The 22,857-nt window shown below is 41.7% G+C and overlaps 1 protein-coding gene across 9 annotated transcripts in view; it reads left to right on the forward strand.

The window, feature by feature from the left end:
* Positions 1-22,857, forward strand: part of ELMO1 (engulfment and cell motility 1) — a 581,070-nt gene that overhangs the window by 394,418 nt on the left and 163,795 nt on the right. For all 9 annotated transcript variants that reach the window (XM_021079237.1, XM_021079238.1, XM_021079236.1 and 6 more), the window contains one exon: positions 17,115-17,251. In XM_021079237.1, the coding sequence (XP_020934896.1) occupies positions 17,115-17,251 (137 nt within the window). The remainder of the gene's footprint in view (positions 1-17,114; positions 17,252-22,857) is intronic.

Here is a 22,857-nt window from a genome sequence, read left to right on the forward strand (position 1 = left end):
ATTTAAGATATTAAGGTGACTGAGAGAGGAGTCCAGGCTCCCCCGGCCAGTGGAGGAGATGGGCAGCCTGCCTGGAGAGAGAGAATGCGTTCCGTTTGGGTCCCTTTGAGTGTGAGGTAACTAAGGGACATCCAGGCGGGCATGTCCAGTAAGGAGTTGGTTCCTGAAGCTCAAGGAAAAGATCTGGACTTGAAACAGAGATTTGGCAACTGTGAGCGTGGAAGCCATGAGACCCGATGAGTTCTACAGCAAGAGTGAAGAGAGAGAAGAAAGGATGATTGGGCAGAATAAGGAACCCTCCCCCCCAAACAAACAAAATAAACCAAACAAGTCTATGAAGGAGACAAGAAAGAGCAGTGATATTGGGAAGAACAATTATCCACCATTAGTGGGCTGTTGTCATTATTTATTCTCCTATGAGGTTGTAATGGCTGTCGCATAATCTTGAAAACATTCATAGGGAGTCCACATGTACATATACACGCTTACGGGGAACATGGTGCCATAGCGGATATCTTATGTACCTTCCAATGACCAGATGAGATGTCCCAGTCATATGTTTGTGTAAGAAAATGTAAGCACTCTCTGTTTTTAGAGAATTGGGGGATTTCTGTAAAGTGAAAATTCTTGAATGCATTAGTCCTGGGAGAGGGAGCAAATGGTGTCAAAATATCAACAAACCCAAATGACCAAGAAGTAATGTAAAAGAAAAAAAAAAAAACTGTCTGCAAAGAAAGGGAATGAAAGTGTCTGAGAGCATTAACTTTTATTTCATATAGGAGGAAGGTCTGAGAATTTTCATCCGAACCTTCCTCCTGAAGTTAAAAGCATTTTATTTTTAGTCTCTTCCATAGTTAGGCTTTTCATTAAGATGTGTTCTTATCTAAAATGTCCTCTTCCTGGTGAGGGTTTAAAAAGCAAGAGAGAGAGTGAGAGAGAGAAGTGATGGCCAAGAAGCTGAAGGCCAAAATAAACTTTGCTGAATTTGGTTTAGGACAAATTCAACTGGAGGCAGTCTGTGTTGGGATAACAACCACCAGAAAATACAAGGATGTCCTAGAAACTTCAGGAGTTAACTATCATTTTATGTCAGCAAAATCCAGGGAAAAACAAGCAGACGTTCAGTCTAAGAAACCAGTGGGTAACAGAGGGTTAACATACTTCACCCATCAATTTAAGACTGACTTCTTCACAAACACACATTTCTGAGGCCGAATCTACACGTGTGGCCATCCCGGAGGCCCAGGAACAGGAAAGCAATGGTTCATTCTTTGGAATGCTAATTAGCTCACAATCTATAAGATGCAAAACTAGCCTCATTAAGGCAGTAAGGAACAGAGCTTAAACCTGATTGTATCAGTGCCTTTAATAGTGAAAATAATTTTATCAGCTGCAAAACCAGATTCACTTCTAGGATGTCTGTATGTTCAACACAATGAGATGCATTCTGGGAGTTCACCTTGGTGAACATGCCATATTTTACCCAAATTTATTTCCCAAAAAACCACCAAAACACTAATACTTGTTTTTTTTGTTTTTTTGTTTTTTTTGGTTTGTTTGGTTTTGAGGCTGTTTTGTGAAATAGAAATCCAGACCCAATATAATTTTTAAAAGAAATCAGAGTGTGTAGGACTATTTTTAATGAAGGGAAGTAATATAATTTGACTACTTATTCTAAATCCGAGACATCTGGGGTAGTCATGGATATATGTGCATGGTCAGGGTGTAGGCGGCTCAGTGGCCTTACTGTGTGAACACTGGGGAAGTTCTAAGTGAGTAATGGTTAGGACAACCGTGGCAGCAACCGTGCAGTTTAAAAGCTACTGAGGCAAGAAGACCTCCAAGCAATAACAGGCGTATGGTTCAGAGCACAGCCTCCCCAGGCTGATTGCCTCCCACACTACATCCTGGCTCTGTCTCTCTCTGGCTGTGTGACCTCAAAAAAGTCACTTAGCCTCTCTGTGCCTCAATTTTCCTCACCTATAAAATAAAGATGAGACTCAAATGTGTCTCACTGGCACTTCTCATCTGAGAAGTCAATCATTTAACAATCGTAAAGCATGGAGAGCGGTGGCTGGTATATATATTAAGTGCCCTCTAATTGTTTAACAAAAAAAATAGATTGGTCTGATTGGCTTCATTTTCTTAATATTCCAGGATATTAGCCTTGCATTAAAATAGATGAATTTTCCGTCTTCTTTATTAAGGTAAGGATCTATTAAGCCAATGAACAAAAACAAAAAGTCCCTGAAATTGAGTCTATGAATTGTTGTTTTTCTCCCCCCTTAGCATTGAAACAGCAACATTTTCGTGGGAATACATGTCTGCTGTAGATAAACTGGAAAATGCGGAGTTCTTACCAACTGTAAGACTTGTATATCCAAAAATTACCTTAGTTATTAGCAAGATCAAGTCAAAAATACTGGATCACAGAAAGACATTGAATTAAGGTAGTTTTTAAATCACAGTAAATAGACATTCTAGAAAATATTAACTTTCTGCTTTAAAAATCTTCCATAGAGGAAAATTGGTATCTGTTTAGTGACTTGATTACAGGGACTCTGAAGCCAAACTATTATTAAACCCTGGCTCTGCCTCTTATTAGACCTGTAAATCTTTCCTCTGTACCTCAGTTTTCTTATCCATACAGTGGGGATGATAACAGTCATGCCTACTTTATGGAATTGTCATGAAGATTAAATGAGGAAATACTTGTAAGGAGCTTAGAGCAGTTCTTTTGCATGGTCATTGCAATATTCTGAAATAATTAACTCACCTTTCTAAGCTGCTCACCTTCTAATTCGCTGAAGCAGATACCTCCAGTGTCTTGTAATTCAAATTATGTCCCTTTCAAGTTTTCTAGCCAGCTGTTACCGGTTTAAAATTTAAGGCCTTATTTTTAAGTTTAGTTTTTTGTTTGTTTGTTTTAATTTTTTTGTAAATCTCATTCAAGTGCCTGTATGAAGCTTGACCTTTTCCTAAATGATTATCACGAAGCTTGATGATATGCTTCCTGGGCCTGGTGCTCTGTTCATACACCGAGAGGACCTCTTGGCCCCTCGGCACAAAACTGCCCACGTGATCCCGTGTAGGAGAGAGCTGTGCTCCTTATCAGGCTCTCTTCTTTAAGACGATTGATGGGAACTATATATAGGCAAAGATATTAGGGATTTAACTCTTTATTCTTCACTGGTAGAAATCTCCATTCTTTCAAATCCCGCGTGGGCAAAAGCGTGATTGTCAATGGATTATTCCCTAATATGCCCCCCATCTCCCTTAATGCCACCATGCAGGAGGAACATGTGGTTAGCACTGTCCCGCAGTCCTTGAGGCCAAGTGTTCCTTTTGACAGAGTCAGACAAGGGCCTGAGATGGGCGCTAAACCCTAGCGCTCCAAGGGTTTAGTGCTCAAAGCTTACATACATGTGGTAAATAAGGCGGGCGGAGAGTGGGAAAGACACCCTCCGCCTGCTGCCCACCAAGCAGGATAAGTTGTTGGCAGTTGATCTGCAGAGGAAGGTTACATCACTGTGTTTGGGGAAGATCTCAGACTTGGTTTTCTTCTGTTTGCATTTGTGCAACTAATCCTCTTCCTTTATAAAGTCCTCATTTTCCTATGAAGAGAGCACCTGTACTTAGATTTCAGAAAATTGGGGGAGAGAAGGCAAAGGACTGGGTCATTTTGCAGGTTGGACTAACTGAGTTTAAAGTAGTAGGTGAAGCCTGTGTGGAGCCTTCCAAAGTGCCCCGATCACAGCAAGAGTCCTGAGACGTGTGTCGTGCCAAAGTTTTGGGCATTCCTCATCCTCTTCTATTAACAGTGCGTGAAGTGGTGCATAATGGAAGCCACAGAGAAGAAAAGCACAAGGAGGCAGGAAACCAAGCCAGGGATGGTGAGCATGTGTCCATGGAAGGCTGGCCGTGTGAGAACCATAAAGAATGCAGAAAAGAATGATTAAGGTTCCTGTTTTTTATAGGCTCAGAATCAAGTGTGAGGGTTCTGAACAGGTGGAGAAAATTCAAGGTCTGTGGGAACACTAAGTGGAAGTTGGACAAAGCTGTAGGGAAATGCCTTTAGCAAAGAGATGGGCTTTGGAGGATGAATCAATGGGCTCCATGAAGAGGGAAACCCAAGAGCTTACTGTGTACAGATATAAGCAGATGAAGAGGTAGAAACTATTGCTGACCTTTGTGTTCAGTCATAGGTCAGAGAAAAGTTAGGGGAGTGGAGTAGGGTCAGACTGGGAAGTGTTGAATGCTTTGCTAAAGCATTTGCATTTTATACTAATTCCTACAGGTAATCACTGAGTTTTTAAGGCAACTCATTTTCTGAGTACCAAGGCCAAGAAAAAAATGTGTATGATGAGCAAGCCTGGGCATGTCCAATTGCCCTAATTTCATTTTTATCAGAATTAGGGTTACCTATTTTTAGCCCCTTTTGCCGGCTCCCAAGCCCCGGTTAAGGCTCTGAGCTTCAGGTCAAGGTTCAGCCCGTGGTCATGGGATATGTCGCAGTTCTTGCTGGGTCTTTAGTGAGGTACATCTGAGCTGCTCATTAATCAGTCTCTTTCTCAGCATAACCTTCAAGTGCCCATCTCACATGGTTGAACGGGCAATTACTCATATCCATGCTAAATTTGCTATAGGACAGTCTCTTAATGTGTGGTTCTCAGAATAATTTTCCTTGTAAAGGAAGTTTCAGTAAGAACATACAGAAACCTCTTCTTGGATATGCTCTCCTTTGCCCTGCCTTAGACTACTTACCACCCAACTTTTTCCTAATCTTCCACTGTACCCTCAATGCTCCAGCCACACCACCCCGCAAAAGGTAGCTAAACCGTATTTAGCAAGATATGTGCTTCACATTTGGTTTTGCATCCCTAACAGGCACCACAAAGTTGATACGCCTTTCCAAAGAATTCGTTTTCTTTCCTGCTCTTTTCTTCTCTTTGGACTGAGAAGAACTCCTTTTGTAGACCTGTAAGTGGACCCAGAAACAGTTATTTTGCTGCAAGATAAGGTGTCAAGGATCTAGGTTCCATTTTCCTGCAAGTCTTAGTTGTTTTAGCTAGAGCACCAAGAGAAAGCGCAAATACAGAGCATGTCAGTAAGACCACCGTTCAATTATAAACCAACTTCTAGAAGTCGCTTAGCTCACTCTTAGCAGAAATCTTAATGTCCTGGAATTTCTGCACATTTTGTCCTTTGGTTATACATCTTACAAGATGATGATAGGATATTGCTCTGTATGTAACTTTCCAGGGGACCTGGTACTTTCATGAGAGAAGATTGAAGTCCATAAGATTTCACACAAGCTAAAGCTTTCACTAAATTCAAGATTTGGGGCAAATTACACAACTACATATTTTGTATTCTGCACAACATTTTATGACTAACATTTATTGAGTGCTTATTGTATGCCAGGCTCTAAGGGCTTTATGGGAATCCTCTCAATATATCTTTACTCAGTTCTACAGCTATAAATTACTGTTATTGTCATCATAATACTAGAGAATTGGTGACGTTAAAGGGCTCATTGGAAGGTGTAGAGGAAGAATTCTAGCTGCAGTCCTTAGAGGAAGAATTCTAGCTGCAGTCCTAACTCCAAAACCAACTCTTAACCACTTAGCACTAAAGTTTTTATGTGGTTCATTATTTGTCCTTAATACACTGAAGCATCGAGCATGGGGTACAGAATAACAAGAATCCTCAAATTACCTGAATTTTAATTCCATTAAAAAGAGATAAAGTGTGGAGTCAGAAAGGCGATGTGAAGTTGTTACTTCATCTGGTCCCCATTTAAACCGTGTGAATGACTTCCCATTGTAGGTGGAATAAAGCCCATACTCTGTAATGTGGTCTACAAAGAATCAGATGATATGATACCTGCCTGCCTCTTCAGCCTTGTCTTTTACTCATCTGTTCTTGCTCCTGAGCTCAAGGTCATATAGGTAATGAGTGGCAGAGCCAGGATCCAAACTCAAGTGGACCAATTCCAGGGCCATGCTCTTAACCACCTTGCTAGTTTGATGTATGTGTGGATGGGTAAATAGGTGGGTCAATGGACTGATGGATGGACAGACAGGTGGACATGCACCTGCATGGATGGAAGGGAAGAAGGAAGGAGGGAAGGGAGCAAGGAAGGAAAGGAGGGAGGAAGGAAGAAAGGGGCTACAAATGAATGGATGAAAGAAGCGAGGGAGGGAGGAAGGGAAGAAACTAATTTAAAAGAGCCTTGTGCTCTTAGAATTTATATACAACCAGTCAAATCTATTACAGCTTTTCCATCAGCATCTGCAATATTCTTCAGTGAGGTCAGAATGCCCATTCACAAAAGAAAATGCACACATATACTCTTTTATCCATCTAACCAACAGGTGAAATTGAATTCAAGTCCAGAGGTGGAGAGGTGCCCCTGAACAACTTTAGAAGGTGATACCATTTAGGGAATTGAACTAGGATGTCTGCATAGACAGGTTATATGCTTTTTTATCTGGTCAGTAAACCTGGCCACGTAAAATGCCAATCTCTGGTTCGAGGGGTGATGGGCGGGCCAAACACAACACTGCTTCTGAAAGCTCTTCGAAATCATCTGCCATAGTTTTACACTGTCTAAAATGTGGTTGTTCCTTCTTATCTGCTCAGAAAGCTTATATCTTTTTAAGTTGACTTTTTTAGGTGCATGTAACTTAAATGAATAGAAGTGTTCAGATCCTGAAAGCACAACGCACCTCAGTGAATTTTCCAGCCATCAGCTATCCATTTTTCTACTACCTAGCTTGAGATAGAGAGCCTTAGGCAACCATCAGAGAATGACTGGGGCTGCGTTCCCCAATTTCTTTCTCCCTCCCTGTTTCTAGTACCATAGTTGAAATGTGTCTGTTTTGAGCTTCAGCTAAGTAGGGTCATTGAGTATGTTGTCTTTTGTATAGAGCTCTATTTGTTCAACATTGTGTTTTATGTTCATTTTACTATGCGTAGAACAATTTAAAAAAAAACTTATTTCTTTGTAGTAAATATATTGCTATATAAATAAGGTATAAATTATTTATCTAATGTATTAGATGGACATTTTGGTTATTTCAAGGTTTTGGCTGAAGCACATAGTGCCGCTGTGAACATGCAGGTGCCTTTCTTATGTAGCACCAGTGCGTGCACTTCTTTGGGGTTTATATCTTTGGGTAGAATTGCGCTATCATAGGGTATGAATATTTTAGCTTGGCTAAAAACTGCTAAACTGGTTTTCTTTTATTTGTTTTAACTTTTTTATTATAGTTGATTTACAGTGTTCTGTCAATTTCTGCTGTACAGCAAAGTGACCCAGTTATATGTTTTTCAAAGTGGTTGAAACAAAAACACTTCTATCAATAGTTTGTGAGAATTCCATTTGCTCCACATTCTATCCGCACTTAGTTTTTTGTTGTTGTTTTTTCCCATCCCCTTTTTTCATTGTGGCCATTTGGGGGATGTTTAAAAATATCTCATTGTAATTTAAATTTGAATTTCCCTGGTGATTAAAAAAGCTTATTACCTTTTCATGTGTTTATTGGCCACTTAGATATTCTATTTGGTGAAGTACCTACTTAACATTTTGCCCATTTTTCTGTTGGGTTGCCTGTCTTTTCTCATTGATTTATTAGGGCTATTTATATATAATGGGTACCAGGTTTTGGCCAGATAATGTTGCAAATTTTTCTTTCATTTTTTTTAGATTTTTTTTTTATTAAAGTATAGTTGACTTACAATGTTGTGCCAATTCCTGCTATAAAGCAAAATGACCCAGTCATACATGTATATACATTCTTTTCCTCATATTCCATTATGTTCTATCTCAAGACATTGAATGTAGTTCCCTGTGCTATACTCCTACTCAGAAGTTGAATCTTTTTTGTATCTTTTGATGAACAGTAGTTTTTGATTTTGGAGTTCTCTTCATGGCTCAGTGGTTAATGAACCCATCCGTGAGGTTGTGAGTTCGATTCCTGGCCTTGCTCAAGTGGGTTAGGGATCTGGCATTGCCATGAGCTGGGCTGTAGGTCAAAGACATGGCTCGGATCCCACGTCACTGTGGCTATGGTGTAGGCCATCAGCTGTAGTTCCGATTAGACCCCTGGCCTGGACCTTCCATATGCTGCAGGTGCAGCCCTAAAAAGCAAATAAGAACAACAGCAACAAAAAAGAAGTTCTTGATTTTAATATAAACCAGTCAAACATTTTCCTTAGGGTTAATAATTTTTTTTTTTTTGGTCCTATTTAAGAAGCCTTTGCTCACCTCTAGATTATGAATATATTCTTCTGTATTGTATAGAAGCTTAGTGTTTTTCCTTTAACATTGGAATCTATGATCTAATTAGAGTCAATTTTTGTGGGCAGTGTGAGGTAAGGAGTCATAATTCATTTTTTCAGATGCATACACACATAACTAGCCCAGCAAAAGTTGTTGAAAATCCTTTTCACTGTGGATTTCCTTTTTCGTAAATTTAGTGCTGCATATCTAAGTCTGTATCTGGACTCCCTATTCTATTCTATTGTTCTGTTTTTCCACTCATGGACCAATATCAAGCTGTTTTAATTATTATTGTTTTATAATGTCTTTCTATCTGCATGTGTAATGCCTCCAAATTTGTCATTTTAGCTAAGTACCATAATGGTTATTTTGCTGTAAAACTGGTAACAACTAGCATTTACTGATGCTTATTTTATCTCAGTTAATATATGAATTATGCATCACTTTAAATTTAATCTTAGCACCAGACTGATGAGATAGGATGCACTCTTTAAAAAAAAAAAAAAAAAAAAAAAACAAGGAATTGAGGCTCAGAGGAAGGATAAGTTGATCAAGTTCCCGTTGCTTATTAAATAGTGACACTGCGATTTGCATACAACTGCATGCCTGGGATGTGGCCTCAGGTCCTTCTTGGTGAATTAAGAATTGGCTGTCCTTTGGTGCTAGAGCCTGATTTTTAGCTCTAACACTAGTCGGTTTTTTTTTTTTTCTCTCTGTGTCCTTAAAAAAAAAAAAAAAAAAAGCCCAGAAGGGAAGTGAACAATGAAGCATTGGATTAGATTGTATGTCTTTTCATTGTCAATTTCATACTATTTTTAGGCATGAGAGAGGATAGAAAAGAATATCCAGGCTTCAGGAGCTGAGAAGAGCTGAGCAGCTTTCAAGCCCTGATCCCCTGTCCTGAAATAGCAGGGGTGGAAGCCTCGATATTGGCGGAACTCAGCGGTGGGGGACTTCACATTCTCTGTCCTCACTCTCCTCTCCTCTTTTCACCTCTCACACCTATGAAAGGTTCTGAACTTTCAGCGTCTTCCCACACAGCACCAAAACTTGAAAACCAAGCCATGAAAGAATAGCAGGCCTAAAAATAGAAAACGCAAAGGCCACAAGGGTTATCTGCAAAGGGATAAAGGGATAAATATATATTTGCATCAGAGAATTCATCAGTATCTCATCCAGACTGACCCTAGACCCACAAATAGTTCTAATATGAGTTTCCATGCCGTGGATAATTAGTAAGATTTTATTTTACAACCACTCTGGCAGTTTTCATGTATTAAATGCTTTTGCTTTGTAATTTATCCCCTCCTTCCTATAGCTTATAATTTTAGAACAAAATGCCCTTTGTGTTAGGCCAGTGCTTATCTTCCTTTCAAAGTGCACCATTTCCAAAGACTGTTGCAGGTGAACTAGCTCATTATTTCATGGTAAAAATTCTTAGAATTTACCGAGTGCCTCCAAAGTATATGTCTCTCTAGTCACTTGCAAATGGGTTCACAGTTTGAGTATAACAAGGGTCATTGAAAGCATGGAACGGAGCTTTTCAGCATCTCCAAAATTCTATTTGTCTCAGAAAAAATTCCCATGAAAGAGAAGTTACATGCATTTGCCTGTGTCATCTTGTCATTCTATCTTTAGTCAAGTAATTTTCTTATATAATGGTCTGCATTAGGTGATATTAATAGACTGAAAGGGGCTGAAAACAACTAACCATTTTCTTATGAAAGGCAGAGTAAGTACTAGCTCATCAAACACTAAGTTTATCAAATGCCACGTTGATGCCCTAACACCCCAGCTGAAATGTGTAGCCCTCCTCTCATTCAAGGAAATAATAATTTAGGAAATAGAGTTCAATGCAGGTGTGGTCTCCGAGTTCTATAATTATTGATGGATATTAGGCACTTGAGAATACATACCATGCTTTGTGTGTGTGTGTGTGTGTGTGTGGTGTATGTGTGTAGTCTTAGAATTTTAGATTTGGCAGGAACGTTACCAACCTATCTCATTTACAGGTAGGAAACCTGGAGCCCTGGAGCTGGGTTGACCCTCTCAAGGTCACAGGGCAGCACTAGAACCCTTTCTCGTACTCGCCTTTCGTGGTTTCCTTCCAGCACTGCAGCAGCCCTTGTTCTCTGAGCCTCTGATGATAATGCTTCACCTCACATCATCCAGTGGAAAATAGGAACAAAACTACTTTGAAAGGCAGAATGCTGCATAAGTGTACAGCATTCTTCTTTTTCATTTTAAAACAAATGTGTATGGATCATAGAAGCTTCCAAAGCTGGCCTATTTATAAATGAATTAGATGTCAGTACATTAATAAGAACTCATTTTACCCTCAGCCCTGAAAATACCTTAATATTCCAGGTTTAAAAGACCATTAAGTTGATTCTTTTTTTTTTTTTAATAGAGAATCTCATTGTGTTAAAAATAGTGTGCTTAAAAACAATTTGGTTTTTAAAAAGTCTTACTATTTTTGTCTCATTGAAAATTTCTCTTGGAATTTCATTTAGAAAATCACTGCCTGGGAATTCAACACTTTTTTTTTTTTCTCAAAAAAGTGTTTTTATTTTCCTTAAAAAGGAATAACAAACCTCCCCCCCCCCCGTTTTTGTTTCTGGTTTTGTTTGTTTGTTTGTTTTGCTTTTTTGTTTAAATTTATGGATTAAGGACCCTGTTCACGAGGGTTAGGCCATCCCTGCAAGCTGATGCAAGTTCTCATTTATCCGTGGGATGGCCTGGGCAGGGGTCCAGTTGCTCTATGATGAGGAGCCTTGTAATCCTGATGACTTGCACTCACATTGAACTCACTTCCTACTGTCAGGGTTCCCTTTTAATCCCCACAGCCGCCCGACGAATGTGTACTTCTGTTGCTCCCAGTCTACAGATGAGAACACTGAGGCCCTGATAGGTGAAATGACTTGCCCAGGTGACCCAGCAGTACGTGACAGAACCAGCATTGGAATCCCGGCAACTTGACACCCAGCATCTTTGCCCCTTTTCTGCTTTTTCTCACTGCCCTTACCTACAAAATCAAAGAGGGAGACAGATCAAATAATCTGGACAGGTCCTTCCTGCTTGTTCATCCTTGATCCTGAATATCTGCAATTTCAATGTTTTTGAGGGAAAAAAATACGTTAACACTTATTACTTTTTCCTTGTCTCTAAGGAAACGTCCTTAAAACGTAAATCCCAAAATAAATCCGTCTTTTCATTGCTTCTTTTGTAACATGTCAAGGAACCAATTGTCTTTGACTTGTTGTTGGCCCATTCCTCATGGCCAAGGAGGAGTCTTAAAGACATTTAGGAGGATGGCAAAGCCATCCTCCTGGGGACGTTGAGGACACTGGCTCTGGTGTAGAATGCTGGGTGTGATGCTTGGCCCTGTCACTGCAAGTTACCTAACTTCCCTGCTCCTTAGTTTTCTCATCCCTGAAATAGGGATAATAATGGTACCTGTGCTGTTACTAAGGATTCAGAGAGTTAAGACAGGGCCCAGCGCACTGTTGTCAGTGATTGCTGGCCAGTACCGAATACGTAACCAGCCCCCCGTAATCACTTTTTTTCCGCATGATAGCTCTGTTTAAAGTTTGGTTTCCACTGCAGGCCGCTCTCTTGTAACTAGGAACGCAGGCATGGCTGCTGGCCAGTCTTGGGACTCCCCCCTGCAGTGACTGTGTTCTGATGCTAACTTGAACCTGGACAATGGCTGTCTTGTCTCTGCTTTTGCTAGTCCCCAGAGCCAGTGGTTTCAAAACACAGAGGGCGGAGGGAAGTGGAGTACTTCTCAGCTCTCCTTGGTTTGGGGACTCTGGTTTTCCAGCCTCCACCACTTCCCCTTTTGTTCCTCCTTCACCAGAATGGGGTAGGGAGGGGGGCGGTGAACTGCTCCCTAATGCCTTCACCTCAACCCAGGTGGCCATCTCACTATTTCTTGTACTTTTTTAATGGACCATTAGCAATTTCTTTTTTATTTTTTTTTTTTTTTGGCATGGCCAGCTAAAAAAGCCTATGAGACTTGGCAGGAGTTCCCGTTGTGGCTCCGCAGTAACAAACCGGACTAGTATCCACGAAGATGCGGGTTTCATCCTTGGCCTCACTCAGTGAGTTAAGAATGTGGTGTTGCCATGAGCTGTGGTACAGGTCGCGGACGCGGCTCAGATCCCATGGTGCTGTGGCGTAGGCGTAGGCGGGCAGCTGCAGCTCTGATTCAACCCCTAGCCTGGGAACTTCCATATGCTGTCGGTGCAGCCCTAAAAAAAAAAAAAAAAAAAAAAAAAAAAAGCCTATGAGACTTGGATGATATTTGGAGATTTGAAGGGAAGATGGGAACTTAGACTTACTCTGTGTCGAGGCCCAGATGTTTCACCCCCTACCACCTCAGGAGGCAATTAGTGGGTGTCTCTTATTGATAAAGACGTGCTTGCATCACCAACCTAGTGAGAGCTGGAGTCAAGGCTTACCTGGTTCGAAAATGTAGGTTCTTTTCATAACACAATGCAGTGGGAAGGAACAGGTGCTGTTTTAGCTGGAGACAGTGTTGATTTACCTTTGCTCTGCTGATGGGCACATGTTCCCTCAGCATTTCAGCTTTGGAATCTGGGTATTCTATACGTTTTTGACATAACAACAAGAGTGATCGGTTGATCCCACCCCCTCCCTATCAATAGGACCTCAAGAGCCATTCACCATATTTTTCTGTCCTTCCTTATCTCCTAGAATTGTTAATGTCTTTAAAAAGCTGTATATTGTGGTTGCCAAAGAGGAAGGGGAGGGAGTGGGGTGGTTGGGGAGCTTGGGGTTAATAGATGCAAACTATTGTCTTCGGACTGGATTAGCAATGAGATCCTGCTGTGTACCACTGGGAATATGTCTAGTCACTTATGATGGAGCATGATAATACGAGAAAAAAGAATGTATACAGGCATGTGTAACTGGGTCATCATGCTATACAGCATAAAATTGACAGGACACTGTAAACCAGCTATAACGGAAAAAAATAAAAATCATTACATAAAAAGCTATATAGTCCTCTGATAATGATGATAAAAATAATGCCTAATAGTCATTTTTAATAAGCCTATACTATGTGCTGGGTACTTTACCACAAACTTTATGTACATAATCTAACTTCATGCTTACAAACTTTCTATGATCATATGTTTTACAAATGAGAAATCAGATTCAGGGAATTTAACTGTATAAGATTACATAGCATGTTAGGGAGCATCAATTTTGGTCTTTGAGGTCTGTTTGACTGTAATGATCTTGCCTCTTCATTCCTGCTTCCATGGCCTCTGAACATTTTGTCCTCTTATGCCAATGTCTGTATGCTTGCATCAGTTTAAGTTTTCAGTAGTTTGTGTAACTAAGAGTAACAGAAATTGAAAACAATGACTTCAATAAATTGTATACAAAGAATTCCTTAGGAAGGTAATTCAGGGTTGATATGGTGAATCCACAGTGTCTTCAGGAGCTCCTTCTAACATACTCCTCTAAGGTATAGCCTTTGTTTTTAAGCTGACAGAATGGCTGCAGGAGCTCCAACCATCATTCCTGTGTTCCATACACAAAGAAATTGAAGTGTGAAGGCAGAGGTATCAGGGACAAGCCAGTCAAGTCTCCTGCTTTTTAAAGGTCTTTCCAGCAATTTCCATTTTTCTATCATTGGTTGGGATTGTTTCATCATGACCACTCGTAGTTTCAAGGGAAGCTGGGAGGTATAGTTTTTCAGGGGGGCACATTGTTGCAATGAACAGAATTGGGGTTCTATTAACACAGAACTCAAGCTCTTAATTTCTTGAAATAAGTCTGATTAATTCATCCACTGTGACTCTTCCTCAGTGACTATCTGGGGAAAACTTGGTGTGTTACGGAAGTTGAGATTATGTTGAGGAAGCCAAAGGATTTGGTTCAGTAGAAGCTAGAACCAGGTAGACTACTTCTTGGGCATTCAAGAGAGTTAGCAGATGTGCAGTTTGACCTGACCCAGGGAGAGGAGAGGTGAGGTCCAGAGGAGGAGTGTAACCCTGCTGATTTGAAAGTAACTCCAATCAGAGGAAGCAGAGGAACCCTAGACTCTAAATACACCCTCAGCATTCATATTTAAAGTCGTGCCATTTGTAGGATTTTACTTCATAAATATCTTCTACAGGTGGAAAAGCAATTCTTTCAGATTTGTGTTGAGGAGAGGGGGGTGTGGCCGAGGTGCGGTTCATTTGGAGCCAAGTCAACTCAAATTGAACCCCAGCTCTGCCCTTTGCAAGTCATGTGACTTGGACAACTTTCCTAACCTTTCTACCGCTCCTATTTCTTCTAGTTTTTCTGAAAAAGAACTTGATGTTTTCTTCCTACGTGCTTGATAGAATAAGTAAGAGTAACATAGTGCCTGACGTGTGGTTGGTGTCAGCGGTATGGCCGTTGTTGGTACTGACACATGGCCAGGTGTTGTCCATCAGCACATGCTGGCTGCGCACTTGCTGTCAGCCCTGCTGGACTGTGAGTCAAGATCCTGGTCTCTGTTGAAGGGGGAGTGCAAGGAGAGCTAGGAGTGTGGGTGGAAAAATTAATTTTCAAAGCAGCAATCACGAGGCAGTGCCCTAAGCTCTTGATGTCTAGTAGAGCAGGAAAGCGGCTGCTGGGTCAACTGAACTGTGGGTTTCAAATGCTCATTTGGGGCCACCTACAAAAGGCTCATGATGGAAGGCTTAATTTCTCCACGTTTCACCTTCCTCCATATATAAAATGAGGATAAGCATCATGCCTACCTCCTGGGTTGCTGTGAAGATGAGGCTAATAGAGCCCTTGGTGTGTTATACACAATCGTCTGGCCCCAGATTCCTGTTATTAATGATGTTGCTCAGGTTTGTCTGGCTATCTCAGCTTCAGTAGTCCCATAAAAACTTTAACTAGGGCATAAAGTATTTATGTAATCACACTGGGCTTGAAAAAGATACGGTGATAATGTGATTAATAATGAGTTTTTGTATGGCGATAGTTTTTTAAAGTGCTTCTGTAGACTTGTAAATTTTATTAGCTTCCACGCTTGTGAAAGTGAGACTGACAGCTCTTTGCCCAGGGCAGCAAACACACAATCCACCTGTGTTTACCTTTCAAGTTCTTTAAATTACGTTGTTGTGTCAGATCAGACATTCACTTTCACCATCTCTACCAGTTACATGAGCTGGAGTGGGTGACTTACACATTTTTGCCTCTAAGTTCTGAGATGTAACAGGCTTGACTAAGAATCAAAGAACAGCCTATGTTGCTGGAAACAATATGCTGGCACAACAGTTGTCATCACCACCACCTTGTTCCCTGTTTGTGCAACTTATCCTTCCAAAGCACTTTCTCACAAATCATGTCGTTTGATCTTCTCCAAAGCCTATGGAGAAGGGAGATTGCATTTCCATTCTTTAGTTTAGAACATCAAGGCTCAGAAATGTGAAGTGACTTGCTCGTCATTGGTGTGGGCTGAACTTGAACCTTAATCTTCTGCCCCCAGACCCCAACTTTTTTACATGACTGCATGCTGCTGCTCGCCTATGCCCTGACGTTGTCTGGAAGAAGACAGCACTTGTTATTATAAGGAGTGAGGATAGAAGAAGTTTACATATGGGTGTGTCCCTGCCAAGCAGACTGTGTCCACTTAGGTTTGATCAGGGTTCACCCACCAGGGGCCTTCACCAGAGAATATTTAACTAAGTAGAGTCCGCGTTCAACTACACGGCATGCATCAGGCCTTCCCCAGCTACCGAAGGTCCTTGCTGTAAACCCTACTCCCACCCCACCACCTCCTCCTCTCCCAGGCTTCCAGGGCCTGCAGTTCTACCATTTGGGGCCTTGAAGACAAATTGGTCTTTAAATAGATGTCAATTAAAATTAGAATTCTTTTATCATACATAAGATTTTATATTTTGGGAAGCTTTTTTTTTTAAAACTTAGGATCCTATTTTGGGGGTCACAAAGCCTACTTTCTTGGGCTCCTGTCCTCATCCATAAGACACGAACAGTAAGAGGCGTTGTAGAGCTCACAGTGTATGTGAAAGGGCTGAAAAAGGTAAGCTTGACAGACAGCTGAGAAGGGAGGGGCTGGTGTGCTGGTCTGGGAAGGAGGAGAGAGGTGGCCACAACTAGCACTCAGAGCCCTGGGTGAAACCCAAGGAAGCTTTTGTCATGGCTTGAAGGCTATCTGATTGACTTCAGGGTTTGGTCCAGGACTGAACCACTGGTGGCCTTTAAAGCCACTTGGGTTGTTTTGACCTCCAGCCACCTGTGTCTGGGGACGTAAAGCACATGGTTAATGGTATCAGCTGGTTAATGATCTCAGCTGTCCCCTGCTTACTTCCATAAGAGGGAAAAGAGCCCCCTGGAGAAATAATCAAGGATGCTCTTCCCAAAGTTGCAATTAATCGTGTATTCGGGAAAGCTCCTCTTCTGCCAGTTATTCTGTTGAGACATGGGAAATAAAGGGTGATGGAGGAGCTGTGACTGACAGGGTAGTTTGAATAATCTTTATAACGTCAAGAAGGCAGATGCAGAGCCCCTGTTCAACACCAGGGATCCAAAGCCAAAAGATCATATCTTGGGGTGAGTTAGGAGCTAACTTCCTTCAGTCAAAATAGGTGCCTAAGGGTAGGTCTGACCACCCGACCTTAAACTTCAAAGTTCCACAGTGACTGTCTTTTGGTTGCTTTTTCAAAACACCTCTCTTCCACTGTGGCTTGAGCCACATATGCCTCCTGTCATCTCCCTTCAGAGCGCGTGGCTGTGTCCTTTCATTTTCCTTTTCAAACATCCTGCCTTCTTTCCCTCCTCTGTCCTCCAGCCAGTGAGACCTGCAACGACTTCCACCCGATGTTCTTCACCCATGACAGATCCTTCGAGGAGTTTTTCTGCATCTGTATCCAGCTTCTGAACAAGACGTGGAAGGAAATGAGAGCAACTTCTGAAGACTTCAACAAGGTGAGGTGAATCTGAGGCAGAGGCAGCAGCTTCCTGTGTCCCCATTGGACTAACCCCCACCTTGGTAGGGTCCCTTAGCTGTGCGTGGAAGGAGAATGGGGAACACTGTGATTTTAACTTGCTTTGAAGATGGAGAAAGAAAAGCAAGTTTACCCATATAGACAGGAAGCTGTGTGCTAGTGATGCTCTCATCTCTCTAGGGATGAGCTTGGAGCAGCCGTGTTCCTTTTGGCTTCCTAAGCAGAGCCACCAGCAAAGACTCTCTCTTGAGAAATACCGAGAAGGTGAACTTTTTCCTTTAATGGCATCGATCCAGGATACCTTGTTACTGCAGGACCTAGTGGGGAAAATGCCTTCCCTCCACCTGCGCAGGTGGCTGCCAGGGAGACAATGAGATGAGGAAGACTGCCATGGTCACTTGGTTTCTTTGTAGGTTATAAATATGTTGAGATAACTTCCCTTGGCTATGTCATGATGAGTTTTTATTAAAATGCAAGACCTCTTTCAGGGAGTTGAGTAAGTTTATCAGAGAGCATTTGACTTTTTGAAGCATGTGAATTTCACATTTCTATTTGAGTTGAATGTTGGGTAGAGAGGAGAGTGTTGACCAACTTGGAGGAAACAGAAACATCACGTGCACCTTTTTAGATAAACAAAAATCTTTATCCTTAGATAAGAAGCCTTGTTAGCAATCATGGCATGGCTAATCACAACCGATGTTTGGGACCAGTATGTTTACGTATTTAATAATTCTAGTTTGCTATGGTATATGGCTCTGGATTTGGTTGGCGCCGTATTTAATAATTCTAGTTTGCTATGGTATATGGCTCTGGGTTTGGTTGGCGCCATCACTCATGTCTGCTGACCTGGTACCAGGGACATTACTGTTTGGAAAGAATCTAAGCATCTGATCTCACAGTCTGGGGGTGGAGTGGAGCCTTAGCATGGGCATGTACTTGAATTCCAAGGTCACCTGCTGTTCTCGTTGGTCTTTGCCTTCCTGTTCCCTTTTCTCTAAACTTACATCTGGTCCTTCTTTTCCACCATATTTCTGGTGTGTGGCATCTTGAACCAAAATTGGTTGAAAAAGAAGAAAACCAGGAAAAGGACACTCTTCCCCCAGGTTAGAATCTGACGGTCTCCGTCAGTATCACGATCTCACCTGCAGCTGTAGCAGAGAACACCACTCCCACCCCGTCATTCTGGGTCCTCTCTTTAGTTCCTTTTTTTCCCCTTCCTTCCTCCTTCCTTCTTCTTCTTCTTCTTCTTCTTCTTTTTTTTTTTTTTTTTTTTTTTTGGTAAATCTATTGTGTGTTTTTGATTTGTGTTTACTGGTTTTCAAGTATGTTAACCCATACCTCTATCTACTTGCTTTAGACTGACCGTCGTATAAGTTCAAACACAATCTAAAAGAGCTACATTTTTTTTTACTCCCCTCCCTCACATTTCGTGATGTTGATGTCCTAGTTTACATCTTCCGTGTTTATTGTATTGCTATTCATTATAGTTATAATCGCCTTTACAGAAAATTTTTTGATTTTTTAAAAAACCTAGGAGTTCCCGTCGTGACACAGTGATTAACTCATCCAACTAGGAACCATGGGGTTGTGGGTTCGATCCCTGGCCTTGCTCAGTGGGTTAAGGATCTGGCATTGCTGTGAGCTGTGGTGTAGGTTGCTTGGATCTGACGTTACTGTGGCTCCGGTGTAGGCCAGCGTCTACAGCTCCAATTAGATCCCTAGCCTGGGAACCTCCATATGCCACGGGAAGTGGCCCTAGAAAAGGCAAAAAGATGGAAAGACCAAAAAAAAAAAAAAAAAAAAAAAAAAAAACCTATGTACTGGCTTACATGATCCTCAGTCCTTTTATATACTTCCTGGGCCATCCATTTAATTCATTGAAACAGGCCCCCGCAACCCCCTTCTGTGGCAAACACAGATCTGGGAACTGCATTGCAGAGCTGCAAGTGTCTGAGCACTGATGCCCTGGGACAGACATGACTCAGGAAGGGAAGTGGAGGAAAGAAGCCCCTTAATTCCCTTATGATTGTAACTGCAGCCTCCTAAATGTACTTTGCTTGATTATGAGAGACTTTGCAATTCAGGTACAAACTCTTCTTGGAAGAGAAGGAAGAAGGAGCAGGAAGACCTTTGTTCAGTCAAGCCCCGCAAAGTGGAGAGATAAATCAGTAGTCTGGGAAATGGCTGTGACCGCTTCACCTCTGGATCAGTTCAACTCTTCCTGTGCTGCAGGGTTTCTGAAATCTGTCTGGTCCCCAGCTCTTATGTGCTGGGGACACCCATTCTCCTAAAAGAATGTCATGCATTCTGGCATAAGGTATCCATCTGCTTTCTGAGGGGATTTCAGAATTACAGAAATCTGCATTTCTGTACCTTTTAAACTACGAATATCATTGTTGTTGATCTAGGCACAGATAAGATGTCTAGAAAATATTACCAAATTCCTAGAGCAGAACGGCTCCAGGGAATGAGTATGTAGACAGTTAATTCCTGTAGAATTTATAAGTTTAGGTCATGAAGCCCCAAGCGTACATCGTCAGCAAAGGCAAGCAGAGGCCTCAGTCTGGAGGCTGCAGGGAGGAGGTGAGCTCGGCTCGCGGATCCGTGTTGGTCCTCGTGGCTGTGTGCTGCGGTTGGTGGAGACGTTCTCCTGCACAGGGTGAGCAGTTCTGCTAGGTGACAGCAAGCCTCCCAGAGTGTGATGCTGAAACCTTTTTTTTTTTTTTTTTTTTTGTAATTATATGGCTGCAAAATGTTTCTTCAGCAAGATCTAAGAGCCAGGTTCAAATGCAGTTTCTTACTATGGCTCTGGTGCCATCTTTTTGCATTGGACCATCATAAACTAATGATGTTTATGTTACGTTATGTCACACATCGGATGCCAAGTAGAGATGGTTTATGGCAGCTGGAGGTCCGAGAGGCAGAAAGCCCCACTCCACGTGTCCTTTGGTCAAGAATGGATATCAGAGGAGGATCAAGGATGGGTATGACAAGGCACTTAAGTTTTCTGCGCTAAAAATGTTTGCAGAGTTCCTTGGTGGTGCCACAGGTTAAGGATCTGGTGTTGTCACTGCTGTGGCTCAGCTTGCTCCTGTGGTGCAAGTTCGATCCCTGGCCTAGGACCGGGAACTTCTGCATGCCATGGGTGTGGCCAAAAAGGAAAAACAAAAACAAAAACATGTTTGCTTTTTTCTTTTTAATACAATGCATGCCTTACTTCTGTAACCAGAAAAGTGTATCAGTTATATACTTTTTATCATATGTGTATTAATTTTCTAATCCTGCTGTAACATATTGCCACAAACTTAGTGGCTTAAACAATACAAACTTATTATTTTACAGTTCCATAGTTCAAGAGCCAAAAATGGGTCTCTTGGGGCTAAAATCAAGGTGTCAGCAGAGCTGTGTTCCTTTCTGGAGGCTCTTGGGGTAGGGGATCATTTCCTTGCCTCTTCCAGGTTCTGGAAATTGCCTGCATTCCTTGGCTCATGACCTTCTTTGTCCATTTTCAACACCAGCATCTGCAAGTCCAGTCCTTTCCACATCACATCTCATCACTCTGATGCCTTTTGTGCTTCCATCTTTCACTTGTCAGGACCCCTGTGATCACACTGGACCAGCTGGAGAGTCTAGAGTCGTCTTCCCCATGTTAGGGTGAGATGATTAGCAACATTCATTTCACATGCCATCTAAATTCCCTTTCACCAGAGTTTTTGGTGTGGCTCAGTACGTTAAGAACCCAACATAGTATCCCTGAGGATGCAGTTTCTATCCCTGGCCTCACTCAGTGGCTTAAGGATCTGGCATTGCCACGAGCTACAGTGTAGTTAGCGGATGCGGCCCAAATCTAGTGTTGCTGTGGCTGTGGTGTAGGCGGACAGCTGTAACTCCAGTGTGACTCCTAGCCTGGAAACTTTCATATGCCACAGGCATGGCTGTAAAAAGAAAAAAAAAAAAAATCCCTTTTGCCGTATAGGAAATACATTCAAAGATTATGGGGATTAGAATATATGCACCAATGGGGGGGGGCATTATTCTGATGTGTATTTAAATTGTAAGTATATTAGATTTGTAGCTGTGGGTATCCATTTAAATTAATGAAACATGGACAGAGCTTTTGTTGTTGTTCTTTTTGCTGGTAGATCAGCATAATACCGGTCACAGAGTTCTGCTAGTGGTTGCTCAAATACATATATAATTATGTCCCTTTTCTTTTCCTCTTTGTCTCCTTGGCCTTAACGAAAGAAAAGAAAAAAAAAAAAAGACCTTTTCTGATTTTTTTTCCTGCTGCCTGTCTCTCAGTCACTGTTCGCTTGAACAGATAATACATTGGAAAAGAGGAAAAGGTGAAATTTTAATCAGTCCACTTTTCTCCTTGTTATTAACTTGGTAGCAGAAGAGATTGAATTTAGGAACAAATGTGGGTTTGGTGTTACTGATAGATTTTTTAATGTTTTTTCTTATTTCCTAAGATCATCCATATTGGAATTCAGAAGTATCTTAAAAGAGCCCTATAGGAGACACAGTTTCTTTGAACTTTCTTGGACATCTTCTCAGGTTTTCGCCACTTTGAATGGAAGCCTGGATGGTTGATTTAATTGTCAACCTGAGACCCAGGCTTCTGTAAGAAGGGCTTAGCTATCAGCCTTCTTTAGCTCATTACTGGAGAAGCAATACCCCTCAATCTCAAATTCTGATTTTTTCCAACAAACAATACCAGACTGCAGCAGACACAGGAATCTCTTCTGCCATCCGGCTTTGGGAACACTAGTTGTTAGGTACCTAATGCTTAGTAAGTAGTTAATGCTGCTGCTGGAAGTGAGTGTCCGGAAAATCAACCAGGTCTTCCCACTCCCTCAGACCTGGGAAGCAGCAGATGGGATGTTTTTCATTTATTTAAGAGAAGTAGAATTAGAGAGTGATTAAAATATCTATTTATTTATTTATTTATTTATTTTTTGTCTTTTGTTGTTGTTGTTGTTGTATTCTTGGACACTTCGCATATGGAGGTTCCAGGCTAGGGAATCGGAGCTGTAGCCCCGCCTCGCAGAGCCCAGCAACGCGGATCCGAGCGCTCTGCAACCACACCACAGCTCACGCAACGCTGGATCATTAACCCACTGAGCAGGCAGGACCGACCCGCACCTCTTGTTCCTAGTCGGATTCGTTAACCACTGCGCCACGACGGGAACTCCCTAAAATATTTATGCTTTGAAAAGTACTTTCTTTCAGTTTCTCAATATAGCAGTCTCTGCAGAGTAATCCATTGATTCAGCCCATTGAGTTGGTATTCTGTTTTTGCCTTTTATTACCAATATTTTAGAGGATGCATTATTCATTGTCACGGGCATTAGAGAAGAGCTAAACTGCAGCTGGATACCTCGGCACACAAGTGGCTCCATAATCATTTCAATGAAGCCTTCATTTCTGAGCAGGAGTAGGAAAGAGGAGGCAAGTGATTTGGATATTTCAGACATGGGAATCTCATTTAAAGCTTTTGTGGCTGGCTGCTCCGCTTCAAACATTTGAGCAAGGGTATATACATCAAAATCTGAATTTGTGTGGAGCAGTATTTCTCATCCTGCC

Source organism: Sus scrofa, chromosome 18 (genome assembly GCF_000003025.6).
Source record: "Sus scrofa isolate TJ Tabasco breed Duroc chromosome 18, Sscrofa11.1, whole genome shotgun sequence".
Lineage (NCBI taxonomy): Eukaryota > Metazoa > Chordata > Mammalia > Artiodactyla > Suidae > Sus > Sus scrofa.